At 36.3% G+C, this 21,347-nt stretch overlaps 1 protein-coding gene across 5 annotated transcripts; it reads left to right on the top strand.

Moving 5' to 3' along the window:
* The first annotated feature begins 5,763 nt into the window (after window positions 1-5,763).
* LOC103707677 (WD repeat-containing protein 26 homolog) lies at window positions 5,764-21,079 on the top strand. Of its 5 annotated transcripts, XR_015975132.2 has the most exons (7): window positions 5,764-6,015; window positions 6,538-7,400; window positions 13,120-13,221; window positions 18,276-18,905; window positions 19,086-19,257; window positions 20,180-20,461; window positions 20,761-21,079. XR_015975132.2 is itself a non-coding variant. In XM_008792253.6 (5 exons), the coding sequence occupies exons 2-5, from the start codon at window positions 6,606-6,608 to the stop codon at window positions 20,399-20,401; spliced, it is 1,749 nt and encodes a 582-aa protein (XP_008790475.1). In that variant the 5' UTR covers window positions 5,764-6,015; window positions 6,538-6,605; the 3' UTR covers window positions 20,402-20,573. The 5 variants fall into 5 exon arrangements, 2 of the variants coding, with proteins under 2 accessions (XP_008790475.1, XP_088571574.1); XR_015975131.2 differs by lacking the exon at window positions 19,086-19,257; XR_005509203.3 differs by lacking the exon at window positions 20,761-21,079 and having other exon boundaries at window positions 20,180-20,573.
* Window positions 21,080-21,347: the final 268 nt, after the last annotated feature.

The raw sequence follows: 21,347 nt of genomic DNA on the forward strand, positions 1-21,347 counted from the left end.
CTTGATCACGCCTTGGTCGAGTCATGACCCACTTCTTTGATCTCTTCATTCTTCATCATCGAGTTATGGTAGAGCCCCAAGTTGGACAAAGGTGCATCACTGACTAGTTGAATCTCTTGCTAATTATTTTTCTGGGTGGTAGCCCATTTACCTCCTTGAACAGGTCTAGAAACTTCTTCTATGGTTGGCTTATCTCAGCTTTCTGACTTGGATTCAAGTCTTTTATTAAGGGGCTCAATCTCTCTTATGTGGCATCGACTTCTCCTATCATCAACAACACAAACCTTTTGCAAGTTTTAGTATGTTGCTTTGCTTGAACAACAATTACAAAGTCTATGTTTTCTTGTGTTTTGGAGGCATTGATCATGAATTCCTTTCCATCCTTTATGAACTGATACTCATCAGCCCCTGGTAGAAGACTGCATCTCGATCCCAAAGATACGAGCTTCTAAGGAGGTAAATGTACCTCTTAGTTATCTTGTCACAAGTTACGAGCTTCCAAGTCAAACATCTAGAGAAAATATTTCACAAGTTATCTTGTCAATATACCTCTTAGTTATAGTGCACTTGAAGGTTCACTACTTGGTAATCTTCAACTCAACATTTTTCTAAATCCTACTGAGAGGGTAAGGATATGGATGAGGTTTGGTCTACAACCCTAGCTTTTGAATTAGATTTTTAGAGATGAGGTTCTTCTGGCTTTTAGGATCTACAATAGCTGCGATGATGCTCTGCTTTACTTAGATCTTCAAGCAGAAGAGCTTCTATAGTGCCTCTAGATTTGCCTTAGTTGCTGTCTCAGGTTTCCTCGCCATCAAGCTTCATTTAAAGTCTACTTTCTCGAGTTTGGGCAACTCCTCAACCTTTATAGTATTGAGAATCACCTTTTCTTTCTTCTTGGAATCCTCATCCTTCGGCTTCTTTCTCTTTGGCTATTGCTTAGAGTGAAGTTTTCAATATTTTTTTTGGTGTATTCATGGAGGTTTGGTGATCCGAGTAATTTCTTTTGAGTTGTGCTGGCTTGCTTCTTATCTCTCCTTCTAGCTTGATTTTTCGCTGCCTTTCTTGAACTTGTTTCCCTTCTTGCCCTCCCTAAGCCAATTCTTCTTCTTAATCTTTATAGCATTTACGCTGGCTTCATGGATATCTTCAACTTTGAAGAGTTTCAGCTCCTTTTAGATGCTCTTGTGGAGACCTCTGATGTACTCATAAAAATTGCATGATTGTTAATGGAGTTTCGAGTAAGATTGCATGCTTGTAGAACTCGGTGGTATAGTTCTGGATGGATTGATTACACTTCTATTGTAGGTATTATCGCATGCCCATCGATCATTCTTGTAGCCGATTTAGTAGGATTGCTTCTTGATTATGCCCTTAAATTTGCTCCTTGTCATATTAGAAACATCCTTGTTCCTTATGTATAAATTTTACCAGATAAGAGCATGGCTAGTAAGCTAGAGATGAACAAAAGCTACTTTTTAGATATTGGAGTATCCATAGATAGATCTATAACCACTTTAGCTAGTTATCTAGCTCCTCTGCATCGACAGTCTCATTATATATAGGGTTCTCGATTGGAGGTTCAACTTTAAAAGATTGAAGAGAGAGATTTTCCATACCTGTAGGTTGCTCATCCTCCTCGTTTGATGGTGGATCTTCATCTTCAGATGGAGAGATAGCTTCATAATAGGAGTTGCTGGTGCTTGTGCTTTAGGTATCACTAATCTGGAGATAATCTCGGTGAGTTGGCAATATTCTCATCTAGTTGTGTGAGACGTCCCTTCGTCTCATTATCTATCGAGAAAGAATTAGCAACCATACTCGTTTTTGTCCTTCGATATAGTTGAAATACAGATAGCCCTTTTCTTGATTTCTTGTATTGTTCGCATGTTTGGACCATGAACTAATATTCCCACAAATATAGAAGATTGAAGTTCTAATACCAACTTGATTAGATCGAGGAGAAATTTTTTTTTTCTTAACCTGCTTAACTCAAATCTCTAAAAACAAAAATAGAAGAAGATAGAAGTATTATGAAAGTAGGGTTTAAAATAGAAATGACTAAAACTAAGGTATAAAGCTTCTATTTATAATGGTGAGGTTTGCCCTTGCACAATTCGGTTCGGATTTCTTTTTCTGATTCTAATAGGATTCTCTTTTCTAAAATAGGCATGACTAGTAAAAATAAACTTAAAAAGGCTAAAAAATTTTAGAAGGTAGATTTTGATTTTTATATCAGCTCTGTCCTTTGTCGTTCGGCTTGATCCTTTTGGGGTTAGAAGATATATTCAGTAAAAATCTTATTCAAAAAGAAAACTTTCGGTTTGATCAGTCTGTTTTAAGCCCCAAAGATGAAATTTAGGCTCGATTTTTAGGGGCACCATCCCCTAAAAAGTGCGGCGTTATGACATAGATCTCAAAACGTTGCTCGATTAAAAAAAAATTTATTTCAATTGGATATCGTATGACCATATTATGGCCTCTGAAAGTTTGGCTTGTGATTCGGCTTTTTTATATGGTGGATCTTGCTCCTAGATTCTGTCTAACCCTATTTGTAGTGGCCAACATGGTCTATATGGAGTTCGTGGATCCTTCTGGATCACTAGAAGAAGTACATCAAAGAATAAAGGAGAAAATAATGACTTCTATTTTAGCAGATGAGGGTGTGAATTGTTATTTCAACCAACTGGAATATAAGATTACAAAATTCGCTAAGCTTATGAGCCTTTAACTCCAACACCTACATACCTTGTTGCGAAGTTCTCTCCAATGTTTGGTGAGGACCAATCATGTAGTGAAGAGGAGGATCCATCCATAGGTACGCAAAATCACCTCTCTTCAACCTTTTAAAGAAGAAGTTAGAATTAAGATACCTATTTATGATGGATTTGCTAATGCAAAAGTTGGATCATTAGTTTGAGATGTTTTTTATTATTTAGAGATACACAAGTGTCTAGAAGGTTGCTCTTGCTCATCTAAAGCTATCTAGCGCTCTCTTACCTAGTGAAACTTGTACATGAGATCCAATGATGTATATGAATAAAAAAATTTAAAATTTAATTAAGAAGTAGTTCTACCCAATTATCCATGAAGAAAACTAAAGATTAAGTAGTAATATTTTTAGTAAAAGCATGATCAATCTATTCAAGCCTACACAACCGAGTTCTATAAGCATGCTATCTCTTTGGAGATTTCTATAACATATGGTCTCCATGGGGACGTCTAGAAGGAGCTGAAGCTTTTATGGCTGAGAGCAAGATGGGATTAAATCTTGGAGGAGCATAGTGATGACATGGTAGGAAGGTCACTAGTGACACAAGAGCTGGGTACAGGACCAATAAAGGAAGAAGTGATAAAGTAGGGTTATGTTTTCTTTTTTGTTACCAAGTTCTCTAAATAAGAGATGGAAAGGATTTTTCCATTTCTTTTCTATGTTTGTTGGCGCGGCAAGTAAGCCAACATAGTATTCAATAAATGGATGGATTAGATGGACTACAAGTCATGCACTCCATCGAATTTGTGCCAACATGCATATAGCATACATGGCCATCCACTAGATGTGAAGGTTCCTATTAGCTATTTGGGTTTGAAAACTTGGTTAAGTTTTGGTCTTAAATAGGTCAAATGAGTTTCGGTTTGGGCAGTTCCAGTGGTTTTGGTATCTTCAACCTAGTTTTGTTAATTTTAGCTCAAAAAGAAAAATGAAAAAAATAAAAAATAAAAATGAAAGAAATAAAAAGAAAAATTGATAAATTGAAATAAACAAGTTTAGGAAACAATATGGATGTATTTTGAAGAATATTGTATTGTTTCGAGTCATGGACAAGCCTAGTTCATAGAATTAGGCTGCGCTATGCTGACTAGCTCTAGATCAACTCAGTCACAATCTGAACTCCACACATTCTAGCATGTTGTAACCCTTTTAGTTTGGTTTAGTTGCAAAGACTATTCATCCAAAACTTCTCTGATTAGACTGCCTTAAACTTCTTGCATTACATATACTCACTCTCTAAACAAGTATAGAGAAGCCCTAAAAACTAGCCAAGCTTGGTTCATAGAATTGGGCTACAGTATACTGACTAGCTAGTGGTTGAGTTAGTCCCAATATAAAATCCACACATTTTAGCCCATTGTGATTTTTTTAGTCCAGTTTAGTTGCAAAGACCATTCATCCAAAGTTTCTCTCATCGAACTATCTTGAGTGATCTGCATTACACATACTTTTTAAACAAGCATAAAGAAGCCCAAAAACCAAGTGCCAAGAGGGTGGCCTTGGAGTGGTGGACCTCTTGATCTTTGGTAGGTTTCCTAGTATTTGTTCCTTCGCACCATCAATAACAATCTATGGATCTTGTTCTATCTCGTCTTTATCTTAATGGATGAATTGTTTTGAATTTTGGTATTCTCAAATGATTACATGTTAGATCTTCATTCAAAGATTCCATGCTTTAAGCAGGCTCTAATGCTTCTCGTTGTTTGATTTACATATGGCTTCCTTATAGTACATTTAATGCAATGATATTAGAGAGATAACTAGCAGGTTTGAAATTTTGACTAGAGCTCTGAAACTAAGACCAAAACCTTCTAAGTTATCTTAGAACCATTATGAAATAGGTTCAGTTTTTCATGTTTATTTATGGGCCAAATTTATTGTATGTGTGTGCAATTAATTATAACTTTTTGTCATTTTTTCTATTGAAGCATTTTTCCAGCATTTGAAATCACTATGATAAATGGGTTATAAAGAAATTCTAAGAAGCGAATGGCCTATATAAAAAATTCAAAGGAGTAAACATTGGATTTAGGCTTTTTTATTTTAGAGCTTAAACTAGACAAATACATATTTGTCAGAGTATCCTTTTAAGAACCTAGCATGGCCATGGGTGCCTTGGTGAGGCCTGCCTCATAGGCCAACAACATGAGCACTCACCTAGAAAACTAGTCACCCAATTAGGCAATTAGGCATTGCCTAGTTCGCCCATTTTGAATGAGCGATGGCTAACCCAATCTAGGTGCAATAAGTTCGAGCTAGATAGATGGTTAAGCTTGATGACTCATGTCGCTAAAAAGAGGAAATAAGGACAGTTGCACAACAATTGCATAATATAGGGATATGGGCATCCTATCAACATATAGCCTTGACCATAGATCTCAAAGCAGAAAATCAGCTCTTAAATAGACTCATGTTTAAGGGTGGCAAATGATCTAAATAACTTGAGCCTGGCTCTAAAAAATCAAGGGTCTAGCTTGATTTGAAGCTAGATGAACGAAGCTCGAAATAAAATTCTGGGTTGAAATTATTCAAACCAAGCTAAAACTAGATCTAACTTGATCAAACTTAATTCGATAATAAAAAAAAATAATATATATTATATGCATGCGTGTACAAAATTTGGATAGTAATGCTTGATTTTTGATCCAACTAGCCAAAATATTAGGATTTTTTCAAACTTGAATGCTTATTTACTTTTTGAATCTATTAAATGTCATTGTAGATTTAAACCAAGTTTGAATTAAGCTATAAGTCAAGCTTGAATTTATTTCTAACTTAATTTATAATTTCAAAACAACGAATTAAGCTTTTTTCTTTTTATTTTGATTTGCAATTAAATTTGAATAAAGGTCAAAATAAGGCTTACAAATCAATTTTATCTTATTTTTTTGGAGCTTAAAACTAATTTTAAATTGTTTATATTATCAAGTTTGGCCTAATCATATTCCTCATTATCATTATGAATTAGATTTGAGTGCATATAAAAATTTAAGCATCGAGCAGTAAAGCCGGAGGAAAAAAAAAAAAAAAAATGATACGCTACGCCGCCGTGCGGAGGATTTCATTGTGCCAGAATGGTTTGCTCGTCCCTCTTTCCATCCTGACCTAGGGCACACACGAGAGAGACGACTCCCCTCGCTCCCACTCTCGCCTCTCCTGTCGGCTTGTCCTCGGACGGTGGCGCGCCGGCGAGGCTTCCGAGGCTTGGGATTGACCGCTCCACTGATCGGCCGCTGATTGAGGTAACTCCTTTCCCCCTCCCTCTCCCCCTTCCATCCTCCATCTCAACCCTGCGTCACAACTCTACCCGAACGTTTCTCTCTCACACCCACATTGCCCCCATTAACTCTTTCTTCTTCTCACCTCAATAGCGAAAGTGGGATTAGGGGTTTATTAGGCGCAACGATCGGCATCCCTTTCATTCAGATTTTTCTCTTAAGAGAAAAAAAAATCAAGGGGTGTTTATCCTATGTGAAAAATCTTCTATGTTGCCGTAGGAGAGTTCATGATGTCAATTCAATTCCAAGTAAAGTCATACAGGTTTCATCGGAAAGTCGAATCCTATCTTCGCACGATTTCAAATATGATCTATGTGTTTTCTTTTTTCCTTTAAACTTCTTCATTGAACTGTTTATCAAGGCCTACATGCGAGTAAACCTATTTTTTCTTTTGTTTTGTAGTGCATCTGCTTGCTGGAGATTGAGCTAAAGTAGTTGTGTTTGATTTCTGAGGAATTTTAAGTTTTTTTTTATTATTGTATGCAGGAATCTTTTGTTGCCTTGTCAGTTTGCTAAAGCTCTTGCAAATATATATGGGCTGAATCTGGCATTTCATGGGAGGTGTTGAAGATGATGAACCGCCGTCAAAACGTGTGAAAGCATCTACAGAAGACTTGCGGAGTCCCTTTGATAATTCATCTCGTTCAGTGCCCATCAGTCCTTTGGGAGGCTCGATGGCTCGGCCTTTACTATCCCAAGGGAAAGATGATATGATTGGTTCTAAAGGGGTAATTAAAAAGGTGGAATTTGTAAGGATCATTACAAAGGCTCTTTATTCTCTTGGTTATGAGAGAAGTGGAGCAGCTTTAGAGGAGGAGTCAGGGATATGCTTGCATTCCTCTGTGGTTAATCTTTTCAGGAAGCAAGTTCTTGATGGAAATTGGAATGAGAGTGTGCTTACATTGCATAAGATAGGACTTAGTGATGAAAGCATCTTAAAGTCTGCATCTTTTTTGATATTGGAGCGGAAATTCTTTGAACTTTTGGAAAAGGATAGAGTCATGGATGCATTAAAGACATTGAGAAGTGAGATCACTCCTCTTGGCATTGATAAAAAACGAGTGCACGAGCTTTCATCTTGTGTTGTCTCTCCTCAACAGCGTTTGCTACTTGGGTTTGCCAATCTGGGAATTGAGACTTCAAACTCACGACTGAAGCTTCTGGAGGACCTGCAAAAATTGTTTCCTCCCACTGTTATGATACCTGAAAGGCGGTTAGAGCATTTGGTTGAACAGGCTCTCAGCGTGCAACGGGAAGCTTGTTATCTCCACAACTCCTTGGATAATTCACTGTCATTGTACACTGATCATCACTGTGGGAAAGACCAGATTCCTTCTTGTACAGTACAGGTTAGAAATTACTATCTGATAGAGAATTACATTTTGTTGGCATTGATAAAGAAGCATTCTAACCTTCTCCCCTTCCCCCTGCCCTCTCTGATTCTTTCTTGGTGAGTTAGTTTGAGCATTGTGTTCCATGATCTGGCTAAGATTCCATTTCCTTGGGAATTCCTCGACATAAATTATTGTTTATACTCTCTTGCACTTCCAAACTTTTTCAATAAATGAGTGTATCATCCATATCATAGAGACTAATTCTGAGAACAAATTCTAAGAATTTTCTGCTGTAAAACACATCTGAAACCATATTCACTCATGAAGTTCTCGATCTTATGATACCTTGTTGACATGTATTATAGTCTAATAGTTGATTAGTAGTGCTATTGAAACACACGTTACACTGGCAACATCATTGCCATAAAAATATGGATTGGTATTTGTGGAAGGGAAAATAAAGGGAATATATGGTGGAAATATAGGTGGGGAGAGGATAAATATGTTGCATGTTTCAGGTGAGCTGCTACATGCAATGTTGTTAAGATCGACATCGGTTCATAAACCATAGAGGGGGTCAGATTGGATTGGATCATGGATCATAAGATTTTTTTTAGATTTTTTAGAAATATAAAAATATTAAAAATAAAAAAATAAGTAACAAGTTATAGGAAATAAGAGAAATGTGATCATCAGTGAGAAATCTGTTTGTTAGCAGGTGTTTAGCACCATGAAAAAGGAAAACATGGTTGAGGAAAGTTGTAACGGGTGAGAATAGTAGTAAGGTAGAATAATAACAAGGAAATGAAAGGAATTAGAGGCATGCAGCAAGTTATTTTTATTAATCTTGCTTACAAAAATCTAAATCCAATCAACTCCGTGCAGCTGGATAGATCCTCTTATAATAGGTGAAAATCAGATTCCTTGTGTTCTTTTATTAATCTTACTTTGTTAGATGTTCCTACTGAAATTTTCAATATTTTATTTGCTGATTCCCATGGATGTATTTATTCTAGATTGGTTTTATAAATCCGATTAACCAAAAAAAATAAGAGAGACAACCAAGACGTGCCTGAGGTTGAATGATCTGGACCTTGGATTGATTGAGATTAGAAATGTTCATGTTAGGAAACTAGCTAGTAACCAGACCTTGGCTTGATAGAGATTAGAAATTATCATGTTAGGAAACTAGGTATCCAGTTGCTTATTGATACCCCTATTTGAATTCAAATAGAACTTTTTAAAAGGAAATTTGAATTCAAAATTAAAGTTCTTAAAAGGAAATTTGAATTTAAATAGAACTCTTTAAAAGGAAAACAAATCAAGAATATTTATGTGTTTAAAACTCCCTTAAATCATCTTAAAAATTAGCTAATTAGTGCTAATTGCCATCTGAAAGATTCTCTTTTCTCTAGAAAAAAGGTCCAGAATAAGTTTTGGTGGGCCTGTTTAGTGTTCATGCATGAAACATGGATGCTGTTACTCTGTTTCATGCATAGACAGTGCACAGAAAGCTCATTTAAGTGGTTTATGCAATCTTATGGATTGGACGATCCACGATTATGATCGTGTGATCCAGAATTGGATCATCCGATTCTTTCCAAAGTTGATCCTAGTGCTTCATCTGGACTGTTTGGGTTTTTCTTTTAATCCAGATCGTACAATTCAGATTGTGGATCATCTGATTTTAACTACCCTGGCGACATGAAGATTCAGATGATAGGGTGAAACATATTGCATTACAGACTTAAGTAGTAGTAAGACCTTTTCTTCGGTAGCTTCTCCAAGACTACCAAAGCCAAGTATCTAAATGTCTGGGATGAGGGAGTGCATGGGATCTAAAAAGGTTGGTCTATGAGTCTGTCTAGCATATGGAGAGTTATCATGAAATGTTAATTTTATTTGAAGATATGATTAAACTTTCTCACGAAACTATTCTGAGTTTGCCTAGAACTAAAATATTGTGAACTTCCTTGTAGATATGGATTTATTAGATATGATAGATGGCCATTTGATTCAAGAAAGAGAGAAAAAAGAAGGGATGTAAACTGTTATTCTGATTGGAATTTACTTTCTCCTTTTTTTGTTCTTAATTTTATTAGGATGGGACAATTTTCTTCCAATTTTAGGTACTGATTACTTGTCATACATCACAAAAAAATATTATTACTCCTAATCTCATTTTCCTTCATGAAGTGGGTGGAGGACTGAGGTAGTGGGGCCAATGGGGGTGAGAGGGAAATATTTGGTTAGAGTTGTCACAGGGTTGAAAGACATGTCTCAAGAATGGTTTAGAGGTGTCCAATGATATTGTGAATTTTTGGTGGTTGGCTAGATTGAGAGTTAGGCGACTGAGGGAGCAGGTGGGTTAAGAGTCTGATGATGTATGATGTTACAATGCTGGATTTGATGAGAGGGTTGTGCAGTCTAATGTGGGCAAGAACGATGGACGAGGTTGATAGGGTTGGAGTTTGATGAGACTATTAGTGGCCTATAAGTGGGTGGATGAGGGTGGAGTTTCAGATCCAGAAGGCCGTTAAGTTTCGGGATTGAGGCATGGTCAAGAAGGGCCATGTGAGAATGGACACGTGCAACAGTCTTCTCTATTCTCAATCTCCCTGGCCATCAAACAAGCTTCAAACATGTGTAGTGCATGATTCATGACATAATGAATGAAATAATTTGTTATTCAAAATGGTAGAAGATAGAAAATAATGGTCTATTATGTGAAGAGGTGACATGTAAAGAAGAGAGAAAAAAATTATCAACAAAATTTTAGTAAATAGTTTCGAAGCCTGTGCACTTACAATAACTTTCTAGAAAAGGAATATTAGAATTCGTTTAAATGTCACATTAGACTAATAAAGTTCCAATCCAACCTAATGGGTCAGTTATGGGTGAATATCACAACTCAAAGCTATCTAGAGTTGATTCTTAGTCAATGAGAGAAACTAGCTTTATCCCTTATCTATCTTTGATTGGATTTGGCATGACAGCAAAGTAAAAGCAGTGTTGTTGCTTCCTTTCTATCGGGTGAGAGAGGAAACAAGAGTGAGGAGAGAGTCCAATATATTCAGGTCTATTTTTCTTCATTTGGCTTATCATTTCAGCAAACTTTGAAGAAAAGGTTTAATTGTCTAAGGCAGGTCAAAACCCATATCATGTATAGAATTGGGGAAAGAATGGACATGCATTCTATATTACATTGATTTTGGTATCAGTGTTACATTTGGGTCTTTCTAGTTCTTTTATTCTATAAAGAATTTTCTCATGTGGACTCATACTCAAGTGTCATGTTTATTCCCCATGACTGAGTGTGTGCCATGGCTGTTTGCGTATCTTTGGGCAAATTGAAGGATCTAAGTAACGAAAATTGCTTTTTTTTCTTGAAATGTTTTTTCTTTGAGCTTGTTTCTACTAACATGCATCATGAGTCATTCCATATAAGACTATGTTAGACAGGCTTATAAATCAGAAAGAGAGAAAGATCATTGCACATTTGAAAGAATGAACAAATTTATAATAAATCTAGATCCTTATGGAGGCATGTATAATCTTTGTAAAATCAACAATGCCATCTTTCTAAAATCAGGCTAAAGGGTAGAAAATATTATCCATTGTAGTTGGAGAGTGATTGTTTCTTAGCATAACATTAATCCTCTAAGCTGGTAATGAATTCCTAGTCTCTTCCAATTTAGTCATTTAGATTTGAAAATTTCAGAAGGGACTATTTGTACCATTATATTTGTCGGAAATGATCAACATATGAAGAGGTATTCACATTGACATTATTTCAGATGTGTTATATATTCACAATACAAAAACTAGGTTTCTTTGCATTAATTTTTTCCCTCATCTATCATTATTCATATCCCGTGGTTTTTTCACTTGTAGGATATTTTTCAAGACATAACTCTAATAAATAATTGAACTTTCCCCACCTTTTTGGGCCATTTTGCATAACATAACATGTAAATGGCACTCCTATTAGCTATTTGGGTTTGAAAACTTGGTTAAGTTTTGGTCTTGAATAGGTCAAATGAGTTTCAGTTTGGGCAGTTCCAGTGGTTTTGGTATCTTCAACCTAGTTTTCTTAATTTTAGCTCAATAAAAAAAATGAAAGAAATAAAAAAGAAAAATTGATAAATTGAAATAAACAAGTTTAGGAAACAATATAGATGTATTTTGAAGAATATTTTATTGTTTGAGACCTTTGAGTACATCATTTAGGCAATTTGTGTTAAAACAGTGTCTGTATTTTCTTCGGATGCAAACTTGCATCTATCTATATGTATGTAATCCTAGTTCTAACATTAATCATCATATATGTTTCACATTACTTTGTAATATATCATTTTATTACTTGATCATATGTTAATGCATGAAGTTTTTAATGTGTATCTGGTCTAACCTCTAGTTAGCAAAGCCTATTTCAAATTTTGACTTATTGGAATTCAGAACCCAGTATTATAGTGGTTCCAATTACTCACAGCAATTTATAATCTCTGGAAAATGCTTCTGAAGATTGGAAGTCATGAAATGTTGACAAAAGATTGTAGCTAGTTGCCCATACTGAAACTCGAAAATTGAACCCAGTTTAAGAAAATTTCTAGGTAGAACTGGAAAGTTTTAATCTTGTTTTCGTAATTCTAATCAAAACTTGAAACCATGCTAACTATCTTGATAACATCATGTGCCACTAGAGGTGCCTTAAGGTTGGTTCTTAGTGCGTGATGATAGAAAAATCAACCAATATTTTGCCGCATATAGCTGATACTCTCTAGAATTTGAGCATAGACCAAGATCTATGGTGCAAAAGAAGAAAAGCTATTCAAACTCTCTTTAGGCTAATGTTTAGCTTGTGGACATAATTCATGGTCTCATGCACTATTTGTAGAGGCCTGTTGGCTAGTTGGATTATCTTAGATAAGTAACTTTAGTTGTTCCTTCTCTTTTCATTTGTCATCTTCTTTTCATCATGGAAGAAATAATTGTTGTCTTTATGATGAAAGCGTTGGAGATAGGGAGAGGATAAGAGGGGGATGTGAAACTTGAAAGAGGCTAGAAGGAACAGAAAAAATAATAGAGAGGAGATATGAAAAAAATTCTGTTTCTAATTAAGAGGGTCTCAAATATCAAAAACCTATTTTATGGCTTAAAGTAGATATTATCCAGCTTCATGTCTACTAGGGTATTGTTCATATTAATGTCTTAATTTTGCTAATGATAAGCAGTCCCTGATGGGTGGCATATAACAAGCAATGTTTGAAGAGTCTTTTATCCAACACCACCTTAATTTTGGAACCCTGTGCCTATTTGAATTAAATTTTAGATTGAGTGCTTCAATATCTCACAGCTGTCATGCTATCATGGTAATGTTGTCACTTGAAATTTTCAATCTATGCTTCTATTGCAACTGATTGTTTCCAGTAATATACCAAAAGGTGAGCATGGCCGATTACCTAACTTTCTAACACAAACAACATGCATCAACAAAGGAAAGCATATGTGTACCATATTAATGATTTCAAGGAAGTTCTATGTATATTTTTGAGTTATATAAGCTATTTCCATCAGACAATGGTTTGGCAACCTTTGGGATTTCAACTTTGTTGTATAATATGACTTGTTTGTTTGTTCAACTTGCATAAGCTTTTGTTTTATTTGTTTCAGTTGTTTAGAAACTCAGCTATTGCCAATCTACTGAGCTAATTTACTAACTGGTTTGGAACAGGTATTGCAAGCACACCATGATGAAGTATGGTTTTTGCAGTTCTCAAATAATGGGAAATATTTAGCATCATCATCAAATGATAGATCTGTAATTATATGGGAGGTAACTTTTTATTTTGGATTTTGACCAGACATTGCTAAACTTCTCTCTATTTCATAAGCTTGTCAATAACTCGATTTCTCTCATCATCTGATTTAGAATGCAGTTAGAATTGGAGTTTGCATATGTTGCCTTCTTCATATTCTTAATGGTGAATATACTACATAATATTGCTATTTGTTTATTAGTAACCTAAAATGGTGAACAATATAAATTTTTCCAGCTAAGCTGATTGTTTTTTTTGGTGATATATGCTCATTTCATTGATAGCTTTAATAGAAATTTTGTAATCAAGTAATGAGAGCTTTTTAGGAGAAGCAATTAGAAGACTCACCCTTTGATTCCATCTTCTCCATCGAGTGGTCTCATTCAGTAGGTTTCTTCTAGATTTATTTTATCATACAATGTTGTTACTGATGCTTTAATGGAAGTCTACACTATCCATCACTATGAGCTGCTATTATCCAAAGATATAAACTTGCTTGCATAAGGACTTTGATAGCCAATCCACCTCTCTTTTAAAGGTCCCCCTCCTATTTCACTTTGTACTGTAGAGTTTAGATCTTACTTTCCATGTATGGAAGTACTTGATCCTATGGCAAAAATAGTTAGTGATTGCCAAACTAACTTGAATCAGGCGGTTTGGCCCGTACCAAACTGAATCGGCGCCAAGTCGGAATGGTCCAGCAAGTTGGATTAGTTCGGTTATAAAAGCTCTCCCACACCCTCGTTTGGTTATAAAAGCCCTCTAGGACTCTAGGTTTGGTTATAAACCTGCTCGTGATAGTTCGAGAGCACCCTCCTCCCTGCTCGTGATGGTTCGAGAGCCCCTCCCCCTCCTTTCTAAGGGTTTCGATGGTTCGAGAGTCTTCGCCACTAGATGCTATTTGCTCCCCCCTTGGCCATCACCAGTAAGCCTCGTCCCTCGCCCACTCTCTCTCTCTCACTCTGCTAGAGTTAGGATTAGGGTTTAGCCCTCGGCCCTCTACTTCTTCGTTCGGTCCCTTGCTCCTCCTCTTTGACATCATTTTGTTCTCGGCTCGCTCCCTAAATTAGGAAGAGCCACCGGAAGGACATTCACCGGTAAGCCTCCTCCCCGCTTTCTTTCCCCCTTTCCTCCCTCCCTCTCCCACTCTCCCTCTTCCTCTTCCTCTTCTCTCTTCTTTTCTCCCTCTCCCCCTCCTCCCTGTTTTCTGTATGCCTTGAAATGGCATGGTGTGAACTCGTTCTGTATCGAACTATTTGCCGGCCGGTACGACCTCCGGTCGCTTCTGCTATGCTGATCTTGATATTGAGGTCTTCATGATATCACTATAAGTTCAATCCACCTTTGAATTTCCAAGATCTGATGAAGAAGGCCGACATAAAATATTCTCACAATCACGCTATTGATTGGTTGTTTTAATGGCATTGCTTGACAATCCAATTCTGAAACTCAACTCATTGATAACATGATGAAAGGGGAAAGAAAGGAAGAAAACAGAGGATCAAGAAAAAGACTAGTAGAATGGAGTAGGACCTTCTAGCTCCGATACTCCATTGATGTAGGACAGCAAGGGGTTAAAACATTTTAAAGCTAATTCTAGCATATTTTTGTTTAATATTCTGCAAAAAATCAGCTGCTGTGCCAACTGCCGACAATCCAATGAAGAAAAATAGGGTAGAAATAAAAGAGCAATAAGAGAAGAAGAAGAAGAAAGAAAGAAAGAAATCGAGAGGAGAATAGGGTAGAAGGAGAGAAAGATACGAAAGTCCAAACTTCACCTAAAGAAATCTTTCCGCTTATTCAAAACATATCACCTGCAATGCTTTTTCATTTAACACTAGTAGACCTCTTTATAGACTTTACATGACTTGCTTTCCACCTACATGTATCTTTCCACAATGATTCAACAAGAATTTTAAATATAGGCTTAACATTTAATTTCTAATTTTGGAAATTTTGGGTTCAGACTCTCTGGTGCTTAGTTATGGTTGAGGTGGTTTTGTTATCCATTCATTTTATGCACCTCGTTATATGCCGTTGATCTTTATCGCATATGCAGACATTCATTCTTATAATTGTGGGATTATATTTCTCTATATTACTGTTATGCCACAATCTACTGAGAACTATGATGCGAAAGCTAACAGGCCTGGTCTATGGACCGTCATTCACATGGGCGAATGTGTTCTTGGATATATTTGAGAAATGCATGTGCATCCCTTACTGTTTTTAGAGCATGGTCAAGATAAGATTGATTGGAGCGTGTAGACATATCAGTTTTTTTTGTTAAAACTACAAATAAAAGGAGAACAATGTATAATCTTAATCATATCCATCAGACCTTGTCCCAGCTTTTTGAGATCTGCACTATGGATCCTTTTTGAGTATCGCTTTATTATAACTATCTCTGATTTTATATCAAGTTTTTCTTTATCATTCTTGACAACTTCCATCATTGTTAGGTCATGCCTTTCTCTTTTTGTCTTACATACTTTAACAAAAGTTAAAAGTATCCCCTTCTTATTGGAGCATATGTCAATTGTTGTTTCACGTGGCCCTACCATATTTATCACTTTATCAAGTTGTCCTTCATTTATGCAGCTCTTACCGCTCCTTATACGTTCTTATTTCCTGCTCTATATTTCGAATTTTTAGCTTGTCCATCTTAGAATTCTAATTTCTGCTGGATTCAATTTGTTTTCTGGGATCCTCTTTATTGTCCAACATTTTGAGTCATAGAACATAGCAAACCTTATGGGTTGTTTTATAATTTTTTCCTTAAGCCATCAACATATAAAGGAAGATCAAGTTTATTTATTTTAAAAATAAACACTTAGTAGGCTGATTTACAGACATTTGCATGTTATCTCTTGGTAAACTAAAAAAAAATTTAGAGCTTCATCTTGTGGACTTGTCACTTGTGCTTTCTTTCATTCGTCAATTTGAAGACTTAACCTTCTTTATGGCTCCTTTGTAGGGTGAAATGTGCCTCTCTCCTTTATAACTCTTTTTATGTTTCTTGATTGGATATGGTGCACCATGCATTTCATTTTTACCTTTTCTCAAGTTAAACTACTAGCCTTTTCCTGATGGAATTAGATATTCCAGCTACTTCGCATTCTTGTTAGAACAATATGAACCTGAATTATTTTGCAAGATTATTAAGGCTTTAAGTTCTCCATAATTGTTGCATTTGAGTGAAAGTATAATAAAGTCGCCTGAACTTTCCTCTATATGGCATAAGTTTCACATTGCAGTCTGCTTGATTTAAAATCAGGGTTCACCGTATGGACAAGTATCAGCTTATACTGGGCATTACTGTGCTGTATTGGTAAGTATTAGTATGTTATTGATGTTTGATATAGCATAAGTCCGAACTAGCCTGTACCAAGTGGAACCGACTGGTTTCGCCAGTTTTGTGTTGTACCGACCCTTAATGCCTATTTTCTGGTGGTACTATTGTTGGGCATGAGAAGAGAGTCTCCCCTCCCAACATTGTTTCGGTACGGGAGGTGTACCTTACTGTGCCAGGGATGCCATATCGTACTGTTATGGTACCTAATACTGATACAGTGAACCTAACATTGGTCACCATATTAATTACTACATGAAAATGGACCATCCCAAGATGGATCTTGTTATTTTTGATACTCTCTTGCTATTAGATCTGTTGATATTCTGAGATCTGATTTTGCAATCAGATTTTGGAGAAAAGATACTCATAGATTTGAAGATTTGATAAGTCAGCTGGTTTCTGGCATTAGATCACTTCAATTTCATATGTGGCAATTCGGCCAAGATCTCTTCGTTAGTTGGGGGAAGAATCAGCACGAATCGGATTTTTTGAGGAACGTATCGAGAGAGAATTTGATTTGGTTAGACAATGTGTGGTTGGTAAACAAGGATCGGTTTTTTAGCAAGGTACGGAATGTATTGTCCAATATTCAATTGGCTAGAATCCCTTACTTGAACAAAAATAGATCTTGTGGATTCATGAAACTTAACAATGATGAGACAGCATTTGGAAAGTAGAGAGGTACTTTATCTCACATCATTAACAGAATATCGCTTCAAAAACCCTATGATCTCCCTTAAATTTCCCCTTCTACTTTCCTTAATGAAGGTGGCCTGATATAAAAATCACACTCAAACAAAAAGAAAATAATCTTTGATTATGTGCTGAAAAGTAGCAAAGTGAAAGACAAGCCCTCGATCTTCTCAATTACTGTCTCTCCACTTTTTTTTTCTTTTTCTATTTTTTGGATATCTTGCAGATTTGGTTTCTGATGAGTGGAACCCTTGTTTAAGGATTTGATCAGTCTCTAGATCTAAAACTTTTAGTGGGTTGTCTCCACAACTGAAAACTGGCTAGTTATTGTTTTCACCAGCCATGCTCAAAGTATGGACCAAGAACTCTCCATGTTCCATATATTGTAATTAATATCATCTTCCAACTAACACATATTTATGTCCTAAACCGGGATTTGAGACTGTCAAGCCCTAAACCCTCTTAAGGACTACATGACATTAACCATCCTACTCATTTACTTTCTTTTATCCACCCTCACCTTTTTCCTTTGTGTTCCCCCCCTAATTGAGCACAGTCCCAAGGTTATAGTGATTTTGAGATAGGTACTGTAGAGAGACACGTACTTGTCAATGTCAGTGAACTTGGACTTATTGCTCAACTTCTTTAGAGAAGTGAAGTTGAAATATTTGGAGTTATCCTTCATATTTAGGCTATATATGCATCTCTAATCTGTTTTAATACTATCCATGATGTGCATGGGCACTCTAAGTGGACGCAAGATAAAACCTAAATGAACTAGTTTTTCTTGTCTCCTGTGTTGACAGTCTTGTTTCAGGTCTTGTTGCCTTTGCATTAGACACTGTGACCAAGTCGATGCTATTGCTTATAATGACCGCTGAACCTTACTCTTAATTTTTTGATGGATGTAATGGAAATACTGCCAATTTTATGATGGCAGATATCTCTTTTCCTCTGCAAAAGTGATTCTTTTGTTTCTGTCCTATTTGAATTGAGCCATGACTATTTCCCATTTTATGTTAGGTTCATGAAGATGGGGAATTGTCATTGAAGCACATGCTAACTGGTCATCAGAAACCTGTCCTGATGGTTGCGTGGAGCCCTGATGACTTCCAGCTACTCACAAGTGGAATGGAAGAAGCTGTGAGGCGCTGGGATGTTCGTACTGGAGATTGCATCCATGTCTATGAAAAAGGTGGGCTTGGCCTGATTTCTTGTGGTTGGTTCCCAGATGGAAGACAAATTTTTTCTGGTGCTACAGATAAGAGCACTTGCTTGTGGGATTTGGATGGGAAAGAAGTGGAATCTTGGAAAGGGCAGCGAACAACTAGGACAAGCGACATGGCAGTCACAAAAGATGGCAGATGGATAATAAGCATATGCAGGGAAACTGCAATTCTGTTGGTTGATAGGGAAGCGAAGCTGGAGAAGCTGATTGAAGAGGACCAGACGATTACTTCATTCTCACTATCGGGGGATGACAATTTTTTGCTCTTAAATCTAGTGAACCAGGAGATTCACTTGTGGAGCATAAAGGACGATCCAGTATGTGTCACCAGATACAGAGGTCACAAACGTAGCCGGTTTCTAATAAGGTCTTGTTTTGGGGGATATAAGCAGGCTTTCATTGCTAGTGGTAGTGAAGATTCACAGGTATGAAGTTTTTATCCTTTTTGATAATTAAGATTAGTCAGCTGTGAACATTTATATGATCACTGGTCCTCGATGTTGGTCTAATGCATGATTCAATAAGACAATATCCTGTGAAAAAAAGTGAACATTGGTTATTTGTGCATTTCGTTTACTGCATTTTGCTTATGGATTTCTTTCCAGCTAGAGATATGGAATGTAGCTTAGACTGCTGGGAAAGCCTCGGTTGATGAACATGGATATATTTTGATAAGGCGTACTCGCATATTCATGTGTATTAATTCTCGCAGAGTTTTGGATTTTGAAGAGGCAATAAAGTAAAAAAGATTTTCAGCATGCACATAAGGAGAGAAAAGTATGTTAATATTCAAAATCTTGCTTTTTTTTCCCAATTGCATTTATTAGCTTCCAGCGCTGCTTAAATTTCTTAGTAATTTCACTATTTAAGATGTATATTGATTGATATGGATGTTCGATTGGTGAACTTTTTGAAATGTATAATAGCTTTACTTATTATAATGTGCAAATACTAGTCTGTCGTAGAAACAAGTTTTGTATTTTCTGATCCTATCTCTTCGAAACTTTTAATTTGGAAACCACAGCCTGCAATCCGTAGAAATCATGCGTGACAAAGTTTGCTTTGACTGCTGCAATATCAACTGTTTACAGCCATAGAAAGTTATTGAATGATAATTTGTGACTGACTGCTAGTGAATATGGAGTAGGATAAATTCATTGTTGCAATGATGCCTTTAAAACTTGTAATAAATGACCAGATATTTGTTTTTGTAACACGAATTTTGAACAAGTTAAAAGTTTTGTTTTGGCATTTTTTTCCTGTTTTGATGACTGGGATATATTTTTAAAAAATCTTCCTTTTTTAATTAACCTTAATATTTACCGCAGTTTTAAATCAAATCAATAATGTCCTCCTTTATCTTTCTTTCACTATGCTTATTGACTGTATGGTGATCTATAATTTTTGAATGACATACTTTGTCGAGTAACCAGTCATTATGTAGCCGAACCCTAGGGTGTTTGGTTGTGGAGGATTGATAATCAAAGAAATCTAACAGATCTGGGTACGTAGTTTTACAGTCTCTCTGGTTCTCTTGAAATTGTTAACTGTCTTCTTTCATAGCTTAAGAAATGAGGCTAAATCATTGCTCCGAATTTTTGTTTGGAATTTTGGTCCGTAGTGCATGCAGAACTTGTAACCTGCCGAAAAGTTGATGGTTTCAATGTCATTGCTGATGATGAGATAACTGTAATATCAGGTGTATATATGGCATAGGGGAACTGGAGATCTCATCAAGGCACTACCAGGACACTCTGGTGCTGTCAACTGCGTCAGCTGGAACCCGGCTGACCCTCACATGCTTGCATCAGCCAGTGATGACCATACCATCCGCATCTGGGGACTAAACAGGGCTCACCTGAAATGCAAAGAAGCTTACAGCAATGGAGTTGCCGACCAGTGCAATGGAAAAGGCCAATGATATGAGAACATTGAAATGGTCAAGTTCTTAATTTCCTTAAATTAGTCCATCATTGACTGGGTAAATCCATCTCTTGTTCTCCTTTTCGTGGGCACTCATAAGAAAGAAGCCTTAAACGTAAACAATTGCTACCAGCCCATAAACAATCTAATATGATTATTTGGTTCGTCCATTCATTTCTTAATTTGAGCAGCATAGAAATTTAAATTTATATTTATGGTCTGCAATATTCCTTTCTAGGTAAAATTTTTCCTTTTTCGCTGAGCTTAATATTAATTTTCAATTGCATCACTATGTTATGCTCATTCACTTTGTATGCGGAAGCGGCAAAACTTGGCCTAATATCTATCTTTATGCAGATTTCATTAGCTTTGCTGCTTGCTACCTGTAGAAAAAGTTTCCAGCCAAATGGTATTTGGTATGGGCCGTTACACATTGTTTAGTGGTGGTATACCCTTTCAAATTACCACTGAGAATACGAGATTAAAGAGAAGCATAAAAATCTTTTATATTTTTTATGTGCAACTGAGAAGTTTAGAGAAGATGCTGGTGGATGTATTTAAGTACCCTTAATGTATTTGGCACCAAGTTTGCTACTAGGATAGACCTAACAATTGAGTTTGCCGGTGCCTGGAATTATTGAGGAATGAGATAGTAAAATCACAAATTAATGTTCCAGTATCATTTAATCATCACCATCATCATTATCTTATCTTATTGCACAGATTATTAATTCTTGGCACTAAAACACCTATATGACTTGCAGCAGAAACTGTGTGCTAATATTTAGGTGTGTAAATGGGTTGAGTCTGGAACGGGTCATGAGTGATTCCGACTCAATCCGGTTTTTTGTTTGGGTCCTAATTTTGAATATAGATTCAATCTAACAGAAGATCGGGTCGGTTCAGATCCACAGCTATAATTTTTGACCAAATAGATTATTCAG

Source organism: Phoenix dactylifera, chromosome 2, assembly GCF_051530095.1.
Source record: "Phoenix dactylifera cultivar Ajwa chromosome 2, Ajwa_hap1_PhDact_Kaust_v1.1, whole genome shotgun sequence".
NCBI classification, from domain to species: domain Eukaryota; kingdom Viridiplantae; phylum Streptophyta; class Magnoliopsida; order Arecales; family Arecaceae; genus Phoenix; species Phoenix dactylifera.